At 32.2% G+C, this 23,788-nt stretch overlaps 1 protein-coding gene across 1 annotated transcript in view; it reads right to left on the bottom strand.

Annotated features, from left to right (window-relative positions):
- Nucleotides 1-23,788, bottom strand: part of LOC113395202 (insulin gene enhancer protein ISL-1) — a 49,082-nt gene that overhangs the window by 11,042 nt on the left and 14,252 nt on the right. The window contains exon 2 of the mRNA XM_026632774.2: nt 3,310-3,499. Within this exon, the coding sequence (XP_026488559.1) occupies nt 3,310-3,499 (190 nt within the window). The remainder of the gene's footprint in view (nt 1-3,309; nt 3,500-23,788) is intronic.

Below are 23,788 nucleotides of genomic sequence, written 5' to 3'. Positions count from 1 at the left end.
TCATTTCTTATTACCATTATCCAAGTGACATGTGCTTTGGGTAGGTAAAAGAAAGCGAAGTGGAAGTGGTGGGTACCCTTTTTCGGGAACTATAATCTATCTCAGTGCAAAATTTCAATCGGATCAGTTCAGCCGTGGCGTGATTTTGTGACAAACATCCATTCATGCAAACTTTCGCAATTACGTATAATATTTGTAGATCATTATAAATGAGATTTTTTTGGAATTCGTAATTAAAAATGTACTATTCTATTAAATACATTACGTTTATACCAGAAGATACGGATCATTTTGGAAACGATTTTCGTATATAATATTGTTATATAAACTTATGCGTTTCGCAGTTTCAACCGATTTAAATTTAGACTATGGACAAGACGTGATATTTATGTACGTATATATGCATAATTATATATCTATATAACAGATAGTGTATTTAATTTCAGGAGCATATAGAAGACTATCGTAAGGAATGAATTTCCTTGTTGTTTTCGTCAAATTATATAACCATGGATATTATTGAATGTATGTATACGTATATCAAGTGTGCGTTCGTTTCAAAATGTCCGTTTGTTTATACACAGTAACGGGAGACGCGCGTGCTGTCTCATCTTCCGCTAATTGCGGGGCGTGAGGTCGTCCATATTTAGGGCTGTGTTGTCTATGATTTGTTTTACGACGCACTGAAATCACACTGACATGACTCTTGGCACTGTATTCTGAAACGTCATGCACGTATTGAATAAGCATTATTTTACACATTGAATTAGTTTTCGACCGATTTCCCACCGATAGCCAAATGCACGGTTGACTTATAGTGCACATGAATTTACATAAACACACACAATCTAGTGCCCCAGTTTTATATTTCTTTGGGTATCGCAATCCAACACGATTGTAAAGAATTCGAGCACCACTTAAAAAACATAACGGGTTGCTACTGACAATTTCTCGACAGATTTTTTTTTTTAGTTACTGTTTGTTTACAGTAAAGAACTTAAGATTTATATTCTTTTAAGGTTAATAGACCAACTATGTAGTTTCAATACGACATAAAAATATATGACAAATTAAACTCCTTCTTTCTGAAGTTGGCTTTAAATGTAAATATATTGTATTGAAGGTTCTCACTGTCTTTTTCTCTTCTTATAATAGCGGTATAAATACGTGATCTCACTTCTTCTTGAAAATAAACATTATTGTTATTCTGTATAAGTCTTAAAGATAGGCTAAAGCAGTGAGTTGAAGTCCAATTGCTCATTAAAAATTTCGGCTTATACCGGATTATAATCCGTTTTTTTGTTTATATTAAAAATAAACTTGTTTTTGGATAAGTCATTAATTGATATGTCCTTCCTCTGCGTGTTTCCGGACTTATTTAATTTAAAATATAAATAGATATAATGTAAGGATGTTTGGTTTGTAATTTTATATGCAAACAAGCGTGTCCGTTTTGTTATATTTCTATATTTATTTTTACTTTTTATATCGACTGCATTATTTTTTTTTGAGAATCATATGTTCATAGCAATGACTTGGTTTCATACATACTTACAAAAAAGGTTTTATGTTTTAAAAGTTATCTGAAATTTAAAAAGCAATAGTAACATATTTGGTAGTATATAGACAACAATTTATTATGAAGTTCAATAGTGATTTAAATAAATGTTCAATCAGCCATCATATACGTAGTGAAATCAAATATGATCATAGATAAAACTCAATTTAAACAATCACACCTATAACGATCGAGTCATGGGAAAACACGTAAATTAACATAGAAATATAAAAACAAATAATGCATTAGACTGAAAAAAGTAATCGATCTTCCGGCGAACGGAAACGAACCATAGACATATCGGGTTCCCGCCGCCCGCCGTGCTGTCAAACTGACGTTTGTTTTGGCGCCAAAATACATAATGCTGGTTTGTTTTTCTCGGCACATCACCGTTCAAAGCGGCAAAGACAATTCGTGTTTCATCCAAATTATTTTTAAAGGTTTGTCATACGAATTTATTCTTTATTACCTTAAGAAAAAAGATGACGTTGATAGCAAGAACGGAGCCGTGTAAAGTTCTGTTTGCTGATGTGTAATTCTATATTTTAGCCGCGAGATAGAAGGGTGAAAAGGTAAACAGCCAAGTTATTTTAGTGAATTCATCTTTAGATTTTGTCTGTGTTTAAAAAGTGGCGCCGAGATGAATTATGATTGACATGTTATGAATTTTTTTTTAAATGACTTTAGGGTTTATTTTGTACCATAGACTAAATATAGAGGGGAGCTTTTGAAATGTAAGCCGGACTATAAATATAATTATAAAGTAAATATTATACTCTTATAGTTAGTTTTAAGTTTGTGAGTATAAGAGACCGATATAAACAAAAAACGTTTTTAAAATGTGATTATCGGTTTTAATTGATTTATTTGCAATGCGCATAGTGCTTTTAGTTGATTAAGATCGTAATTATTATAGAAATTATAAATAATATTCTAGACAGAAATTCAAAATCTAGCATCCCATCGCACTCAACGGATAAGAGATTAAACACATTTTCACACTTGCTACTGATTGTGGTAGTCATCGTGACTGGCTTCCGATTAAAGGTCGCGGGTTGCCATACAGTTCAAGTAATAAGTATAAGCATTAATGTTTGTCTCTCTTTGATTGTTTGTTTTTTTGAAAGATGATATGATGTGGCTTTAGTAATTGTAAGATGTTTAGTCGCCAGCGTATAAACTTACAGTAAGCATTGCAATGCCGTCTGCAGCACATACTAAATACTTATATCACGCAACTGGATACGAGGGTTTGCACCACCTAACTACTGTCTAAATACTTCCACTTATCTATTACTTGCCCATGAGCTCAATTTCTTAATTTTAGTAAGGTTATAATATTTGAATCCATAAAATAACTTTTAAAAGTCCTATAGACAAGTTGTGCGAATTTTAAGTGCTAAATAATGTCACCGATTCGAATGATAATATCTTCATCTTCATCTTCTCTATCGTGAAGAACCGGCAAGACAGCAGACAAAAGAAGACATCGAGAGTTGAATAGTGTTATTATTTAATGGCCTATTTGTATTTACAAGGGGTGACATTGTATAAACCATTCCTTACATTGTCCATGCGCAGCCAATCTTGGGATCTAAGATGATACGGTCGTTATACTTGTAATAACATTGGCTCACACGCCTTTAAACCAGAACGCAGCGATACAAGTCTTGATGTTGGTAATGATATCACGTTGGTGCTACGTTGGTGTCTAGATTGGAACCAAGGGGAACCAGTCACAACACACTTACCTAGTGTAATCTCGTTTGCAATACGTCTTTCCATCTCGCACGAAGCACGTGCAAGATTCGTCTAGGAACTGCCGGCATTCCTGGCACTTGAGGCACGCGGCGTGCCATTCCAAGTCGGGCGCCACACGCAATATGTACTGGTCGTGGATTTGGCCGCCGCATCCCACGCAGAGGGACAGGCGGAGTTTCTCTGTAAATATCAAAGATAAATAATTAAGTGGTTTTTTTTTTGTTGATTAATTTTGAATTTTGAAAGCTTTTATTTTTACTCAGATAATACTTATACTTAGGTATATAGCTATTTATGATTACGACATATGTATTCTTTGTGGATATATTTTAAGAATTTTTTCCTGGCATATTACAGCATAATCTTAGGTATGTAGTCAAGCTCGAAATTTTAACCGTATAGTGATGATTCATTGGGATTGATTCGATGAATTTTATTAGTAACATAGCGGTAATATTACCTAACGCAGATAATACTTGTACTTATAACTTGAATGTCATGAACTTGTTACTCATTCCTTTTCTAAATCCTTACTATTCTAGTAGTGTATCCCTTAATCTTTTTAATAATATAGTTGCAATTAAAACTTTGATTAATTAAATACAAAATTATAATTTCATACCAGTTAGTATAGTGTTGGTCCAAAATCAACTAAGAAACGGTGAAAATGACCGGAGTTTTCTTTTTCGACATTTTACCTTTGCAATTCTGTTTATGAAAATGTTTTGAATATTTATTTCGACCATAGTTCCTTCAGTCGCAACATAGCTTGCTTTAGTTATTATTACCTAGAGGAGAGATTTAATGCTTTTAGCTAAAGACCTCATTCAGCCATTCCGGCCTTCAAAGGTGCTGCCCTCTGTTTGGATAAAGGGCTCTCCTACTAATCGACACTCTGAAACTATCCTGTGCCCACTGAATTGTAAGGTTTTGTAAATTCAATTTCCGGCCAACAAATCCCAAGCAAACAAATATTTTCAAAATTATGACAAATAATTCAAGTCTGGATTAGCAAGACTCTACTATTTTTTTTTTCTTTATTTAAAGAGGTTGGTCACATAAATGACCTCCTTTACGAGAAAACTGGGCTTGAGACATGATGCTCTGGATCATCTTACCCTCAAACCCAAACTATCATATTACTACTAATAAAATAACAGAAAAAAAAACAAAATACATTAATTTACAAGATAAGCGTATACAAATAAAAACATCGATTTCACTCACGTTTCGATAACGATATAACCAGTTATAGTTTAGATTAAATAATTTTATTTTTCTAATCACTAGAGAAACATAACGGCCGGCATTAACTAATTACTTTGGCGATACATAAAGGCTAGCGCAAACACGACGTTTAAATTTTTAAACGCGGGAAAGAGACGAAACGATGGAGACATTAGTGGGTGTGGTCCAAACAGACCACGCCCATCAGATATTGATTCGGGCACAGATAACTTATTCATAATTCCGTGTTATACGTTGTCTATGTCATCAGCGAGCGTTTTATCTTTAAATTCGAGTAAACATTAACATTTTTTATTGAAACAATACGTTTATAAGCAATGTATGGCTGTTAAAATTGTTTTATAGATACTTTTTTACTGTGGTTTTTTTTCCTTCTCGGTGACATTTCTTTATTATTCCGCCAATGATATAAAATGTCACTGAATTATTGCTAATTCAATAGAGCAAAATATTTCTCAGTTTTGACTGTAACTCATATCCCAGAAATATATTTACATCCGAATATATAATACATCCGAATTAATATTTAATAAACCTATCATACAAAATCAGGTACCTACCTGCCTAAGATATAGGTAGGTACCTTAAAAAATATAGCTCATTTCAAAATTATGATATATATTCATAATTATACGAATAGATTATGAAATTATTCCTTCCATAATCGGCAAATCCGAACCGACCGGAGAGAGTTCAGTTGCAGAATTTACGTGTTTTCTTAAGCACGGTATTGTTAACAATACGAATTTTCAATCTAAGCATAACTTTTAATGTTTATATTGTATACCTGAAATCTAGGCATATATAACCGTATAAACTAACCACTAGACCAATTGGTTAGATTTTATAAGCTTCTAGGAGTAAATAACAAAACTTACGTAATCATATTGAGAATTTAAAAAGTTCAAATTATCAAAGCAATAAAACTAAAATCGTTAGTTAAAAGTTAATTTTGAAATAACGAACGGTAAATTTCGTCTCTCAGTCGATGTTTCCGAGAAAGACACTTAAAAATTGTTCTTTATTTTAACATTAATAATAATTGTTTAATTAATTTCACTTTATTACGCTTTGATGGATTGTTTTAAGATTTTAAAAGCTGTTTTATGATCGTGAATGCTTCCGCGATTTTAATTGGGGAAACTAATTAATATTTCAACAAATTCAAAGTAATACTTATTTGAGTTGCGGTGTGTTAAAGTTTATGATCTCACAGACGGTCTGGATTTTTATGTGAATAATTGCTCAAACAAGCAAATGGAGAAAGGATAATTATGAAGTAAAAAAAAAAAAAAAAGTTATATAAACATGTTTTTTTTAAAGCAGCTCAATTTATCAACTGATGTTTTTTTTTTCTTTCTATTAGTATTATAGTGTTTTTAACTTGGCATATTAAATTTAAATCTCAATCAAACGTTGATAAATAAGGCATATTATTGAATACAAGATTACATTAGTGACAAAAAGCGTGGAATTCGTTGTATTTGTTGATATCTAGACAGACTATACATAGATTTAGTTGTAAGTACTGTCATCATCATCATCACCATCAGCCCATATTCGTCCACTGGTGGACTCTCCAATTGCACGCCTGTGGTCTGTGACTGTGGTCTTTCTTCGGCTTTAAGTAGTAAGTACTTTATATTTACATAAACTCTGGGCTTTGTGCAAGCCCGTCTGGGTAGGTACCACCCACTCATCAGATATTCTACCACCAAATAACAGTACTCTGTATTGTTGTGTTCCGGTTAGAAGGGTGAGTGAGCCAGTGTAATTACAGGCACAAGGGACATAATATCTTAGTTCCCAAGGTTGGCGGCGCTTAGGTGATGTAAGCAATGGTTAATATATAACAGCGCCTTTGTCTATGGGCGGTGGTGACCACTTACCATCAGGTGGCCTATATGCTCGTCCGCCAACCAATGACATAAAAAAAACTCTTTAAATTTAAATGGTGGAAAAGAGTAACAACTGAGTTACTCCTCTACCTGTAGCTTTACATGTATGCAATACTGTAACAAGATGATTTAAAAGCTGCTTTTGCTTTTTTGAAAAAAAAATACTTTGATTAGACTTGATTTTTTCAAATTAAAAAAATATTTAAATCAGAGACGAATTTCGTCCGCTAACGAAAACTATTATAACAAAAGTGACGTCAGTCTATCTTTGTATAAAAACATCAAAATATACTTTGTGCGTAAGTAGGCTTTTAATAGCACTTTTGAATCATCATTTAACAGACTATAAGTGAAACCACCACCGGTTCGGAATACATATTCTACCGAGAAGAACCAATAAAAAACTAAGTAGTTACTCTTTTCCTGTATTTAAAAATACAAAGTCATGTTAGTTAAATACAATTATATACCTTTGTATATAATACATCCTGCCTGGAAGTCAACAAGTATAAATTGTTAATCTCGTAATGTGCTCTTACAGACACACACACAAACAAACACACAGACACAATTTTCCTCACTTAATCCGATGAGACGGGACATCCACGCGCAGGACCAACGACTTATGTTATTTACTTTGGGTGGTAGTGAATCTGCTAACTTCGAAACTACGGTCAGCTGCCGAAATTTGACAGAAAAGCCCAGTAACTTTATATAGGCTCATTTCGGAATATTAACCGAGGACTTTCGGCTCATAAGCTAGCTACTAAGCTAACGAGGTCAAATTTTATGTATTGTTAAATTGGAAGTTTGAATAAATAATTATAATACCAATATGGTGTTGGTTTATAATCATAGTTAATTAATTTCTGATGTAAAATATAATTTATATTATACTAGTTTTCGACCGCTACTTTGCCCGCGTTTTAGGAGTCGGTTGTCAGGTATAATTATGTATATAAAAGCTATATGAAGTTTCAGTTCTTGCGTGAAAGAGTAACAACCTTACAGACTTTTGCTTATAATATTAGGAAGGGTTAACATTATTACTATTTGACACCAACGGAGATAACTCGCAGTTTGCTAAAGATCGATGGAGCGCAGTGTTGAGTCAATTCTACTGACGTATACCGGTAATGATACGTTCCCGACTCTGGAACCGCAACTGGACAGTTGCGTAGGTAATCGGCTAAGGGAAACGATTACTTTTCCATTGCGATAAATTGTCGATTTGTAAGTAGAATTCGGGTATTTTTTTTTAACCAATTTTCGGCTTTCACGACTCAGTAGTTTTGGTTGCGTGTTGAGTCAGTCAGGATAAATGATTTTATAAGCTAAGAACATTTATTGGGTATAATATTAATATACTTACAATACATTGAACGACAGTACGGACTCGTATGTAATTATAATAAATATTGGACAACATTAATAGATTACTCTGATCCCAATGTAAGTAGCTAAAGCACTTGTGTTATGGAAAATCAGAAGTAACGACGGCACCACAAACACCCAGACCCAAGACAACATAGAAAACTAATAAACTTTTTCTAAATTGACGCGGCCAGGAATCGAACCCGGGACCACGGAGTGGCGTGCCCACGAAAACCGGTGTACACACTGCTCGACCACGGAAGTTGTCAAATGTATGTATGTAATTAAACAACGTTTTGATTCACAAACCCGCATTGGAGCAGCTTGGTCAAATACACTCCTAACATATTCAACAACAGCATTTGCCTAACAGCTGTATTGTAAAATTACACCTAGTTTTTTTTCATTGCAATTCCGCCACATCCAGCGGGTTGACGTGGGAGAAGCGTGGTGGTTTAAGCTCCAAAGCTTCTCCTCAAAGGCAGAGGAGGCTATAGCCCAGCTGTAGGAAATTTACAGGCTTTTACTTTTATATATATTTTTTATTTAATTTGCATTTTGCATAATGAATATAAAAAAAAAACTCATTTGACTAACGTACGCAGATACGGCCAATAGATTTAGATAAACAAACATCATACAGAGTATTACAAAAATAATCTATCCATATGAGATGTCAAAATAAAAACAATAACTTAAACATCCAATTAATGACAGAATCATTAACTTTGTAGACACCGAAAGGACTCTGTTAATGATGTAATTAATTTTACGATTTTAATTAGATTTGCTTCATTTAACGACTAGATTTTTTATTATTCTTTAGTGTGGCAGTAGCTTTAATTTAACAGTTATTTTGTACATAAAATAGTTAATTATAGTTTTTAATGTCAAACATCGTAATAAACAATTACATTGTAAGATGTTAGTCGGAAAATAAAAATAAATAGGTATATTACAGTTGATAAATGCCACGCATTTCCACTGAGAGTAACTTCATAGATGTGAATGACAGAACCCGAGGAGACAGAAGAACTGTGGGATGGATTACACGTAAGAAAGAAATAGGTAAGAAGGAGACAAGAGATAGAGTTGATTGGAGAAGAAGAATACCTACACATTGATGTCATCATCTTAATCTAAATATATATATATATACAGATATTAAAGCGAAATACAACATTAATCACGAAATCTCAGAAACTATAACAACTGCAAACTTGAATTTTGGCAAGTAGGTTCCTTATAGGGTGTAGACATCCGCTAAGAACGGATTTTACTAAAGGGTTAAAAGGGGGGTTGGAAGTTTGTGTTTTGTCTATGAACTTTGTCACGGGTACAGAAATGAATAAAGGTAGACACTCCTTTCCCCTTACACGCTGGTGAAGCCGCGAGCAGAATCTAGTACATAAAACTAGCAATTATATTGCCTACGATTAAGCGTAACATTATGGTTGTAGTTGGAACCTCTAAGGGTCAGAATCGAACCTGTTATGTTCTAATGAAAAACGACCTTTATACCGATGTATTGTTATAGCTGATAACGGTATTCATCAATGGTTAAATTTCATTCATGATATGGTGTTAATTTTTATAGTTTTCGCGCTCAACTGAGTCACACGTGTATATAAACATCACACGTACGAACCGGATGTGTCGTCATAATAGCACTTAAACATTAATATGACTCTAATTCAAAGTTGTTTTTAAATACTCGGCTGATTTCTTATGGTGATATTCTGACGGACGAGTTGCAGTCAATGACAAAAATTGTATTTCTTTTGTATAACATTAACATAAGTAGTTAGATTAAATATACTAATACTAAATATTAAATAACTAATAATAAAATATATAATACAGGCCGAGCGAATTCAAAATCAAAATATTTTTTATTCAAGTGGGCTCATAAAAACACCTTCGAAACGTCATGTTGCATCGTTGAATTAATAATGTAAAGCTTGTACTTAGAAGAACCGGCAAGAAACTCAGTGGTTACTCTGTTCCAACATTTTAATGATAGAGTATGACAGTGAAGTACAATTTTTTTTTTATATATGCCCTGCTTACAAATCATCAAATCTACACTTTTTTATTTTTAATATAATCTTGTATTGAGTAATGAACCTTTCATTTATCAATCCGTTTTGACATGAGCTTTAAATTTTTTAATAGGCCAAGTTAAAAATAACCGTGGAATCATATTATAGAAACGAATGGCGTGTCCTAGGAACGGTATTAAGGTTAACCTTTCCTCCTCGTGTATACAATTATTGTAACCGTTTCCTACAGAATATTATCTATTCATCCGTTCTAGCGTGGTTGAGTAACAATCATCCATCCATACGCATTGATAATATTAGTAAGACTAGGTATATTTTTGCCGCTCACTGTCGTAGTAGTATATCACGCGCAGTAGGCTAGTCGACCTCAAGATGGTTAGGAGAACAGCACGCCGAGCTCTCAAGTGGACTCCCGACATCTGAGCTTGAATATCGGTACTCGACTTGCTACTCGTCAAATCTATTCAGGCAAGTAGTCAACAGAAATAACCCGAAAAAAAAATCTAGAATTAGCATATTAAGAAGACTTTTGTAACTCCAATTAAAATAGCGATTTATTGAAAAAATATTGCCAGCATTCTTGCCACCATTCCACGCGGTCATGATTTGTACGGTAACTATTTCGAATTTTTATTTATATATTGTTAAGGACTTAAAGCTTATAAAAATAGAATACAACTTAGCAGCAACAAACGTGAAGAAGAATAGAGGATCTTATGAAAACAAAGATATATATCGTCATATAATTGTTATGTAATAGTAATTTAGTTTAACCCGTGTGAACACATCTAACTCACACACGTAACAAACAAACGTGTGTGGAGCTGGTTTTAAAAACGCGTGCGTTAGAATTTATTGTGTCAATAATGAGTTGCGCCGACGCCGATCTTTGGATCTGGGTATATAGGGATGGGGAATGGTTTATAATAAATACGAATTTTATTTTACGCGGGAAATTTTCATGTAATTTAATTTGATTTGATTGGTGGATATTTGTTATGATATTATAAAGTAACCAATGATAGTTATTTGTTTAAGTATAAATACCAATCATTACTAATTCCAGCACTCTGTACCAGGGCATTGAAGATATTTAAGTCTTATATTTCTTACAGTGCCTATGTTTACGAGTAATGGTGGTCACGTACCAAAAGAAGACATAACTATTAGTTCGTCTACCATTTTAAAAAACCTAATATTATTAAAGCCAATTTTTTTTTAAGACGTTTAATCTGTTTCTTCATAGTCTGGTAAAAAAAGTCTATTATATCGTGGATTAAGATACAGGATATGTTTTATTTTTTATGAAACAACACTTTTATGTTATACCTAATTAACGATACGTCACGCTGACATATATAATGTAATAAATAAATTAAAATAATGTAATTAAATAGTTACACTGTTAAATCTAATTATTACAACAAAATATAACATAATTAAAAAAAAAGAAATATATTTTTTTAATCTTAATTGTGAACATGAATGGTTAAATAAAAGAAAAGTAATAAATAATTGAATAAAATTAACTAAACACATTATTACTGTATAAAAAAAACTGTAATCACTATTTAATTGAAAAACAGACGTTGAAATCTCATTTAAACAATGGTAGTAGTTTTTTCGCGTAGTCTACGCGTTCACGCATTGTACATCCCATTAATTTGAATCTTTGTTGTGTTGCCAGTGGTGGGGCATCGGGCTTTCCCCGTTACCTCACAAGCTTTGTATGTCGCGTCATTTATAGAAGCTTGAAAGACCGGGATTTATCTTTAACTGTTGTTGGCACGTACGTGCACTTTTCTGACGGTACCGAAAATGAATCGCGTCGGATATTACTTTTGCAAAAAAGTTTTAAGAAACCTTCAAACGCGTGTTATAAGCTAGTTTAAAACAAAGAAACATACTCTTTTTTTATTATATCCTTATCACATAATGTCAATAGTTCAGCGTATATAATATTGAATATTTCAAATATGATAAAAAAATCATAATATCACTTAAGATCACTTTCATTTTATTCGCAAATACTTTACATCTAATCTGTCTTCGTGAATATTATTATATTTCTGTGATTGAATGCACAATGCTAAAATTAAATTTAAAAATAGAAGCTTAACTATAATACAATGCACAGAATAAATAAAATTCTCGAAATGCAAATTGGCAGCCCTACGGTCAATAATCCGAGTCGGCACAACAAAGGCGGCGCGCTATCTCCACGATTACCATCGGGGTAGCGATGGTACTCTACACTTCTGATACTGAATATATCGTAAGAAAGTAGATTTGTCTGTTTGTGTAAGTTATACATTGAAGATAATATTGCATACGGATCGGGATTATAGTAGCAGTCTATTAAATGAGTGGTGATGGACCAGTGGATAAGATAAGTGGATTTTAACCAACAGTTATGAGTTACAATCCGGGCAAATATGAGAGTTTATTTTTAATAGAGTACATATCAATGAAAATGAATGAAATATTTTTGAGGGTTAGTAATTCCATGATATGTTCTAAGATATGTTTTATTGTTATAAAACAATCAATATCAATTTTTCCAAAACTTTATATAAGATGTTGGAAAAGATATTGCTTTTTATCTTAGGGCATCTCCTATTGTTTTGTAATAGCGAAAAAATATATTTAAAGTTTCTGTTTATTACTTAGGCTTAGGCTTAGGCTTATGAATAGTCATTAAATTAGTTTAAAATATATATCTTTTAAGACAAATTAAATCAAAATGCTTTTAAATACTACATAAATAATTAAGCTCTACTGTTTTTTTCATCTCTGTCATAAATATCTATAGAACTGTGTATTCTTTTATTTTTCACGTACAACATTACATTAAACTGATTAATAGATATGTTTATTAACATAAGAATTAATAACATTAAGTGGTTAAATATATACAAATATGAATTAAAAATAGTTACTGTATAAATCTTGACCGCGTGGAATGGTGGCAAAAATGCTAGCAGCATTTCCCCAATATTAAATTATATTATTTATATTATTGTGAGGGGGGGGGGCTTCATCCTAAGTATATAAAGATGATTACATGATCATCTTTATATTTTTGATTTGTTCTTTCATTAATTCTTTCATTAATTATAAATCCTTTCATAGTGAGCGCCTACGTCGCGAGAGGAGTACCTATGCTAAATTTCAAGTCTACCAGACATATATTTTTGGAGATCTCGCTATGATTCAATCAGTGGTATTTCGCTTAAATATACGTGTATAGATTAAAAGATAAACAATACTAAAGACTAATTAATGATAATTATACAATTTTATCTTGTAAATTAACAAAACCCCCTAGATATGATTTTATCAAATGTCATATATTATAATATAGTGACAGAAACACAATTAAACGATTAGTCTGTCCAGTTTAGTCTGAAATTAACGTCTCAATAACCTTCAAATCACGCATAAAACAGTGGTACTGTGGCTTAATGACTTGGTAAACAATTACATTTCAACTTACACTGCATTTAAGGGCGTAAATCCTGTGAAAGATATGAACAAACACAATAATATTGAATCAGTAAGTCGTTGTAAGGTACGGAATAATAACCCGTATGGAAAGTCTTGTTGGTTTAAAACTGTTTGTAAAGGACGCGGGTTTGAATTAGCGACTACTACCGCGGCATCAGTAAAGGGCCAAAGGAATGGGGCAGCCATTTTGTAAAAAATATTTAGGATATTTTTTTGGAAATGGATTTAAATTTTGAAGATCTATAATTTGTGATAACTTAAACATGATCACGAATTCCATTCGAAATTCAGATTTCTTCATCCAAATTAATTTAAGTCTTATATCAGTTCTTATCAATAAGTCATTATTTAGGTGAGACTGCTGCAAAAATATAATATATTGTACCGACTTTTTGATATATCTGTAAAACAATTTCATTTAAGGGTTCTTCATAAGCATATATCGTTACTTATTTTTTAGTTTATACATGGTGGTACGTCTTATATTCTACCGCCAAGCAGCAATACTTAGTATACTATTGAGTTTCTTGCCGGTTCTTCTCGATAGAATTTACATTCCGAACCGGTGGTAGCTTTACTTTAATTAGTTTGTTAAATGACTATTCAAAAGTGCTTGTAAAAGCCTACTTGAATAAAGTATATTTTGATTTGATTTGATTGTTGTGTTCCGGTTTGAAAGATGAATGAGCACAAGTGGATGAACTAGAGGCACAATGGACATCTTAGTTCCAAGGTCTCATTCAATTACAACGCGTACCAGCTTAATCACAATCAATATCACCATCACTAGTAAAAATGGGTCTATCCCATCAGTGGCGTCAATATTACTGTCACCCTACACGAGTTATAATAGATAGAATAAATACACAGAGATAGGGTTTGGTCGAAAAATACCTTATTGTACGAAGCTGAACCGGCGTTTGACGAGCATTAACACGTTAGGAATTAAGTAGTTAGTGTTAGTTTAAGTCTAGGTTATTTTATGAATTGTTGCTCTTCAACAAAATAGTATGTTCTTTGCGAATTTTACACGAGTTTCCTTGGTGGTAGGATATTTTATTTAATATTTTTTTATGGTATCGGTAGGTGGACGAGCGAATGGGCCACCTACTGGTATGTGGTCACCACCGCCCATAGACAATGGTGCTGTAAGAAATATTAACCATTCCTTACATCACCAATGCGCCACCAACCTTGGGAATCAAGACGCTATGTCCCTTGTGCCTGTACACTGGCTCACTCACCCTTCAAACCGGAACAGAACAATACTGAGTATTGCTGTTTGGCGGTAGAATATCTGATGAGAGGGTGGTACCTACCCAGACGGGCTTGCACAAAGCCCTACCACCAAGTAAAAAATAATAATATTTATTCTTTTGCTAAAGAGCAATTTGTATTGCTATGTTCGTTTTTGTATCAGGCATAACATCTTAGTTATGGCCAGTAGCAAAAACATATTTATTGCAGTGCCAATGATTACGGAGTGTGGTTAATTACAAATATTGAACCCCTTTTGCACGTCTGTCTATGTGACATTAAATAGTTGTAATTTATAACTTAATTAATTATGCTTTGTAAATTGTTTTTTTTTTCATTGGGATTTCATTAGTCTCAAAAACCTACTGGAAATAAAAAGTTTTTATAACTTTACTTTTATTTTGTTCGTTAAAGTACTCAATATTAATATTTTTTACGTTAACATATGTTTTACATTTTTATAATTTCCAATGATATTTCATATAAAAATAAATTTAACTTTATTTAAAATACGTACGAGCTCAAAAAAGTAATAAAATTGAAGCTATTCTTTGTGCTGTATTTAAAGTATTCAATTATTATAAAAATTACGCAAGGTGTAAATCAAATTATTTGCTTTGTATATAACACACCAATCTTAAATTTATGTACATACATAACCTTTATTCAAACCCATATAAGACTGTCTGTCTGTAAGAGATTGCTACTGAGCGATAATTATTATCATAGTCCGTCTTATTGTGCACCCCAGTTTTATTACTTATACTGTTAAATTTTTACCCTGTAGATGAGAATTTCTTTTTTGTTGAAATGAAATGTTTTTAACTTTAACGAACAATATCTTTGTATAAACTGTTGTGAAATATGTATAATTAATTAAAGCTGTAGGTCCGACTGCATGTTCCAATCTCCGTCTTAATGCCCCTTCTGATAAACCTTGATAATCGGGATCGTGAAACTGCGAATGATAATACGCTGCTTCTTCTGTTAGAAGTTTTATGTATATTGGTTTAGTAGTCTAGTAGTTATAGTAGTGGTTTGACTTATGTCAAAATATATTTTATATTAAAATTTTTTTTTTAAGGAACCTGTTATTGTTCTTTTTTTTATTGTCTTTACATGTTTTGGTTTGGTTTACTTTTTCTAATTTGAACGAATGTTTATTTTTTATAATTTTCCTTTGTTTAAGATTTATGATTATTTTTTAAAGTTTCGTTTGCAACTCTTCATAGAAATTTATTCGAACATCCATATATGCTTAAATCAACCTTTACGGAACTCCAATATCCCATATACACATATAGAAATGTAGAGTTGTCCGTACGTCCACTCAGCTCCTTTTTCGTACCGCCAAAGGGCGCCGGCATACCGTGTTTACGTACTGCGGTAAAAAAACGAACTCTTTTTTTCTTTTTTAGTTAGTGACCGAGGCTCAGGCATGTCGTCGCGGAAGTGTATATTTTAATTGCAAAAAGGTTGTAGTGTATTTTGTTTTTATTTATATATGTCGATGGAATTATTTATAGGATCGGTTGGCTTTCGATTTTTTTTAGTGCGACTTAGTAAAGTCACTAGTAAAATCCCACAACTGGGCTAAGTATTTTTAAGGTGAGTAGGGTATTCATCAACTCTATTCTCTAGATGAATACCTAATACATACATTTTCGCTTGAACCCGCATCCTTCGGTAAAGAATCTAATCTAACCAATGGTTCATAATAAAGGCTAGTAGTTTAACTAATATAATTAGTATTATAAAAATGTACGTACATATTTTAACTTTTACAGAATTGTAAGTACACTTTGTAATGTTAACAACTTATTTTTTTTCCATAAGCTTTACATTTGACACACTTTTAAGTTATATTTTACGACCGCAGCTTCGCTCGCCTTTGGGGGTATTAGTTTTAGATACCCTATGTCTATTTCTGTCTCCTGAAAACTTGTTTACAAATTTTCATAATGATTAGTTAAGTAGTTAAGACAATCACTTCTCATTTATAATATTAAATAAGTTGACTGGTCACAGTTTTTTTTATAAACCAAATACCACCATTGGCTTTTCGTATTCATAGTTTGTTTATAAAAGATGTCGTGCTCCGACGTTGAGCAATACATCGTGAGGAAATATGTCGGCTGCACTTCAGCACCAATCAGCAATAAAGCAACTTGGCTGAATAAGCTGCAAATCTTCTACCTAAGCGGAATCATAAGCCCAGCTGTGTGACGGTATAATATTGTAATGAACCTGAACGCCAATTCTACGAACAAAATGTCATTTGATCGCAATCGAATCGAAATTGAACCGTTTTCGTTCTGCTGCCTTTTTTAAATAGATACATATTAGTAAACGTTTTAAATATTTTTCAATCGCAACTAGTGAGAAAATCAGTTATAAGTTCATCGGTCTAATCTCCGATCGTATGACACTCAGTGACGCCATCTTTTTTTTAAATTTTATTTTAAATTTCAAGATGGCGTTCGATATGTGAATTTAGATGTCAAATTGAGGCAGAAAGGAGATTTTATCTCGATCTAGCGGCCTTGATGTTGGGCCATTAGATGTTGACCATTGTGTGATTTTTTAAACGTAATCCAAATATAGTTGTATCGTACGAAATGCGTCGAACTACGAAATCAGATGCTATATATGGTAACTTTTATAAAATTTTAATTTGAATTTGATCCAATCAGGAGTTGTACTAATAAAAATGCAATTAGGTTTTCTGTCAAATTATTCCAGAGATAGTTTTCTCTGGAATAATTTGACAGTATGTAAGAAATTGGTGTTAGTTAAGCATTTAGAGTACGCGAAGCAGTTTATTCTTTGACATATCTTTTTCCGATCGGGTCGTATTGCCCATCAGATTATGAGATTGAGGTAATAGAGAGTTAAGCATTATAATATCTGCTGCGTGAGTGGTCAATACTTGAGACTGGCCCTTGGAGTTATACTCCCATTCTAGAAGTTTATTCAATTAGATTATTCCTATATAAGAAAAAAATGGTATTAATGTAGGATAGACGATGAGTTGAATCTGCTTTGAAGAAATTACGTGTTCCTATTTCATTCCTATAATATAATATCTGTTTAGAATACAATTCAAAAATACTGAATTGAACTTAAATAAATATTTTTTATATGGATTTTGATAATAACGCCACCGCTCGTGCAGTTGCATGTCGCTTATGAATGTCGCCAGTTTACTGGTCACTCAGAGTCCGGTAGCGAGGTATAATGTAGATATTATTGGTATGATAAAGCCTAATGACTTGTAGCTTTTTATTCTCACAGTGAGTCAGGGCTTATTGTTGTCTCCTTAGGTTATGAATTGGTATTCAGTGAGATTTTATATTACAAGCACCCGTGATATAGTCTGTGAACATGGAAGTAGGTTTCACAAGATACTTATTTGAAAAAAGATTTTTTTTTTAATTATAATTATAGGTCAAGCATTTGAACCATCACTTCATGTTTATATCTATGTTTGTATGTATGTATTGTATGTTTATAACTATGTTTCATATCTAACATGAAGAAACAGGTTCAATTTAATACCGCTACTCTGGTAAAGTACCTATTTATGTACCTCGTTATATGTTCATTTATTTATATATAGGTATAAAAAAGTATTGATAAATAAACGTAATTAAATTTCAAAAAAACATGTAATTTTTTACTTAAAAAGTTTAAACTTTAAAGTAAAGTTGTTTTAATTGATTTTCAATCATTTTAAATCAAAAAAAGTATAGAATCAAGTGCACAAGATTATTGATTAAGATATTTTTGAGACAGCCAGCTTAATTAATTAGGATTGATATACTCGAGTTGAATATTTTACAAATGGTAGGAAATGTATACTTTTCAATTACAAACATTATAATTAAATAATTATAAATAATAATATAATAAACAATAGTAAAATTGATTCAAATAAAAATATTAAATATAGTACTAATGATTATTAATAGGTTTGTCAAATTGAATTCCAACCAGGGGGCAATTCTACTAACGTACAACGGTAATGTTACGTTCCCGATTGCATTTCGATCCAAATTCGATTATTCCTCGCCAAAATTAATGTCAGCTTAATCGTAACCGTCCAGTTGTACTTATGTATATCGGTTACGATACGATATTCCGATCCAACTTCGACCGAACCGTAACCGGATCGTTGTGTTTGTAGAATAGCAAAACTGTTGAACGCCAACGATTATGCAAACTGTCAAATTGTTAGTCGAATTGGCGCCCTGGTGGGCGAAGTCCTGTACTCCTGGAATGAATCTTACAGATCGATATTATGAACGGAAACGTAATAGTATAATATATGCATTGCAAAATCATTTTTAATAAAGTTAAAATCCTCCTTATATGTACAGGAAAGTTTTTGTCTAAAAAAATACAGAAGGTTGCCCCTTGAACGTGTTAACAATACCCAATATTTACGCCCACAATATTGTTTAGTTTTGTCTGAAAAAATGACGTCACCAATAATAAAGTCACAAAACCTGTTCAGGGATACGTTTCTGTTCAACGCACAGAACTGAATAACTCTGTCTCGTTAACCGCGCTTCTTAACGTAGAAGAAAATAATTTATAGAAAACAGTGCGTGATTCCTGTTGTAGGTGTGCTAACTTTTAAATAAAACATTACATAAACAAAGTAGTTTTAACTAAAGGAGCACCTCCTATCAGCCATGATTGGGAAATAATTGTAATTGAAGCTTATAGCGTTGCGACCTTCTAAGAAAAAAAAAACATAAAAAGTAGTGTGATTTGGTACGATTACTTTATGAAAAAGGGGAGTATAAACATACTTATATAGTCCGAGAAATCGTAATATAAGAAAAAATTTGGGAATCCCAGTTCTGTACAATAAATCCTCCAATCCACAGCGGCTATCTGCGGTAAGCTGACAAGTTACTCACGCAAGCTGACGAAAGAATAAGATATTAGGTATTTTAACGCAAAGCGTACGACGTGCTCACCTCTCTGTCCTTGGTTAGGTGTATCCGTGTGCGTTAGTGACGAAAAAACGTGCGGTCAAAAACTCGTCTAGTTTTGTACTATGCTGGATGTCATTAATTACAAAAAATATATTAACTTTATTACAATAATATATTATCAATTAATTAATTGACTTCATTAAGAATAACTCATTAGAATGATCATAAATTTAACAAAAAGCAATTCAACTTGAAGGTTTATAGACGACACAAATTTGAATGTTTGGAAAAGGAAATAAAGTCTTTTATGTACTATTAAGTTAAATAGATTCGTTTTGTATATCATCGATAGATGTTACTCTATTTCCCCATTTAAATTACTTAAGCGAAATGTACAACCTACTAACTAATGATCAATTACACTATTAAAACTGCTGTGTTAACTGGTGTCCCAGAATTATATAAATTATTTTTAAAAAACAATATAATATAACTAATAATGAAACGATTTTGATGAAACTTTTAATTTTAATGGTCATATCTAAATTCTAATCGAATAAGCGCGGATGCTGCTAGTAATTATTATAAGCCTTAGTTAAAAATTACTTGTCCTTCATTGAAATCAACTAGTCATGCAAATCAGTGCAAAATATAAACATGCTAATATGGTCTGACCTACTTCATAAATAAAGGTTAAGTTACGGTGTATGGTATGTGTTTTTGTGTTTTTTCAATTTGAGTACTTTACACGTCGGATTATGAGGCTGAGCAGGAATTACTAAAGGTTGGGATACACTTGAACTTTTAATATTCTTATACATTTAGTGTACAGCAAAGGTTTTCTGAACATGTTAATGTCTATTTTGATAAAGAATCGTATTAGTTTGTTTATTAATACAACTTTTAAATGATTAGTATTTTTTCTAATGTTAATAAGGAACAGTTAGAACGACTTTAATTTCAAAGAGCATGTTTTGTAAACAAGAAATATAATTGATAGCCATTTTATGAATAATTCAACCACTATGAAAGGATTAAAATTGTGGTAAAATATGTACCTAATGTACACTCTCCTTAATACCAAAATAAAAAAAAAACTGACAGATCCGAGCTACTGTAAAGGATTTATGACAATGTGAAGGATGGCTCAAAGATTATTAAAAAAAAGTAACGAACTCATAGCCTGTAAAAGTTTTAACCTTTTTTTCTTTAAAACAAAAAAATAAGTGTCACTTTGACATGACTGGACTGACTCCTGTAGTATAGTTTATATTTAATAATTATCAAAGATTTAAAGAATAGATCATGGCCTATTTTATTTTTGAATACAACTTTTAGTAATTTCTATTCGTCAAAAGTTACATAATATTCTTATACAATTATGAATAAGGAAAATAAAATACATGTCTCGAAGTATATTTTAGTAATTAAAAAATAGAAATGGCAACATTGAAATGACATTATTGTAGGCTAAGAAATTTGACAGTTACTCGTAGTAGAGGCAAGAAGCATTATTTAAACTAAGAATTGAATTGAAGAAGCATTATTCAAGTGATTTTATTTTATAAAAGTGGATCGACACTGTCAACTGTCATGTTCCTCAACAACCGTAAACGTGAAATTACCTCGAAAGAGTTTATTCATCTGTTGCCCAGTCAACACATAAATAAGGGATTTTTATTATTATAAAGCTATTTAAACGTGATTGAAGCTGCACGGACCAGCTTGCATTAGTATAAACAATGACTAAGCTGGTCTAACTGGCAGTGTGAGAGAATTCGTTTTAAGCAAACATAAATATTTATTTATTAGTTAATTAATGGTTTTACGTTTTATTGTTTGACAGTAAATGATAGGCTTACGTGATGGAATTGAAGTGACATACTTTAAATTTGAATTTCTTTAACTGGGGTCACGATGAGATTATGTCTTTTGTCATAGTTTATGAGCTTGAGATTAGGTATTACGCTCAAAACCGAGATCGAACCAATAAAACGTAAAATTCTCTGTTAAGACATTCTCAGTGACAAGTTGAAAATAAAAATTGAACGTGTTACACTCTCATACTTTGGAAAGTACGCAAATCTGTAAATAAGTAGTCCGGGTTTAAAAATTTGGAAGCCCCAAGCTGTAGCTAAAGGTTGTCCTCGCCTTAATCCGACTCAGCTGTTGGTCCTGCGCCTGATCTCCGGTCGTGTCGGATCTTCTTATCGAAACGTCATAATGCCCTCATTCATTATACCTTTGTTTCTCTTTTTTTATAATCATACTACTATTCATGCGTCGGTAGTATTCTAGATTGGAAATTCGTTTACAACTAGAAGCAGTATTTAACATAGTTAGAAATAGTAGTTAAGAGAGAAGTTTTACAATATTTTTCATTTTTTTTTAGGTTCAATATATATATGAATATAAAACCTGTATGTTCATCTGTATTTATTTTATTTGCAAATCAGTGAATAGATTTGATGAACCTCTGCAAAATATCAAGATAAAATCTTTAGTAATACTGTAACGTTAAATCAATTTCAAAATATACAAAACAAGTAAGTAGTTAGTAGGAATTTACTATGTTATCTACTTTTTTAAATTGTAACACTAACTTCAAACACTGCAGTTTTTTTTTAACTAATTTCAATTATCATTAGACTTTCCAAAAACCTCTTTCGATCCTCTTGAAAACTGTCGAAAATCAATACCTTTAATAAGTATGGCAACATGTGTTGGACTTCCGAAATAAAAAAAAAAAACAAGAGATCGTAGTGTCGCCACCGTCACCGACCTATAAATCATTAGGGCGAGTACAGACAATATATCGACTATGGTCACTGACCTACGGGAGACGTAAAAAAAAAAACAAAATTCTCTTTCACACACCGGATATCAGAGCTGGCGACAAAAGTGTGGCGCCTAGTTTTTTTTATTAACGAACGATTTTTTCGAAATTAAGCTCTTTTGATAGGTACTAAGGTTCAATTTTTAATTGCTCGTTCTAGATAAGTATTTCCAAATTGTCACCGAGCTATTGTTTTTACGGATTCAACTCAAATTTCAAGTTCACAAAAAATAAGGCCTAAATCAAATAATGGCGTACTCTGTGTCACAATGTTTAGGAATTTGAGTCTTGCTTTAGTGAATATGTTCAAAACATTTCTTCATTACGAATCGTTATTTTCAGTCCCTATAAAACAGATAAGCTGTTACCATACCTGCGTTTTAATATAATAATTTTACTTGATAGTGCTTAGTGTGAGCTCGTCTGGTTAGGTACCAGTATCACGTATTTACCAAAAATACAGCAAGCAGTATTATTGTGTTCCAGCTTGAAGCGAAAGTAAGACAGTGTTAGTTACACTGTCTTACTGATAGTTACACTAAGCAAGGGTGTCATAACATCTCAGATCCCAAGGTCGTTGGCGAATTGTCTATGAAAGAAATAATAAGTATAAGACACCTCACAGTGTCTATGGACAGTGTCGATAGCAGTATTTTTTGTATAATATCGGTAGGCGGACGAGCAAATGGGCCATCTGATGGTAAGTGGTCTGTAAGAAATATTAATCATTCCTTACAACACAAATGCGCTACCAACCTTGGAAACTAAGATGTCATGTCCCTTGCGCCTGTAATTACACTGGCTCACCCAACCTTTAAAACGGAACACAACAATATTGAGTAACTGCTGTTTGGCGGTAGAATATCTGATGAGAGGGTGGTAACCTAGCCAGACGGGCTTGCACAAAGCCCTACCACCAAGTGATTACTAATTATCAGGTCATTCGCTAGTCTGCCTACCAATTTTTAATTATAAAAATATGGCCCACTATTGGGACATTTCCGAGCCGCTACTTTATCTTATAACTAATGTCCATAGACTAGAGAAATGACATTTGAATACTATTTGAATAAAATATACTATTTATATTATATAATATATTACTTATATTTATATATATATTTGTTTATGAATAAAAATCAAATAAATAACTCTTATGTGAACACTATCATCGGTCTATCTTTTATAATGTGAACAATATTTTGATATATTTAATTTAATTCATAATATGATAGGAATTTTAATTATTGCAAGAATAAAATAACATTTTAAATTATTCTAGTTAATGAATTATTTATTTCCAACATCTAAATCACTATTATGAACAAATATATTACAAT

Source organism: Vanessa tameamea, chromosome 23, assembly GCF_037043105.1.
Source record: "Vanessa tameamea isolate UH-Manoa-2023 chromosome 23, ilVanTame1 primary haplotype, whole genome shotgun sequence".
NCBI classification, from domain to species: Eukaryota; Metazoa; Arthropoda; class Insecta; order Lepidoptera; family Nymphalidae; genus Vanessa; species Vanessa tameamea.
This window is presented reverse-complemented; position numbering and strand designations above follow the sequence as displayed.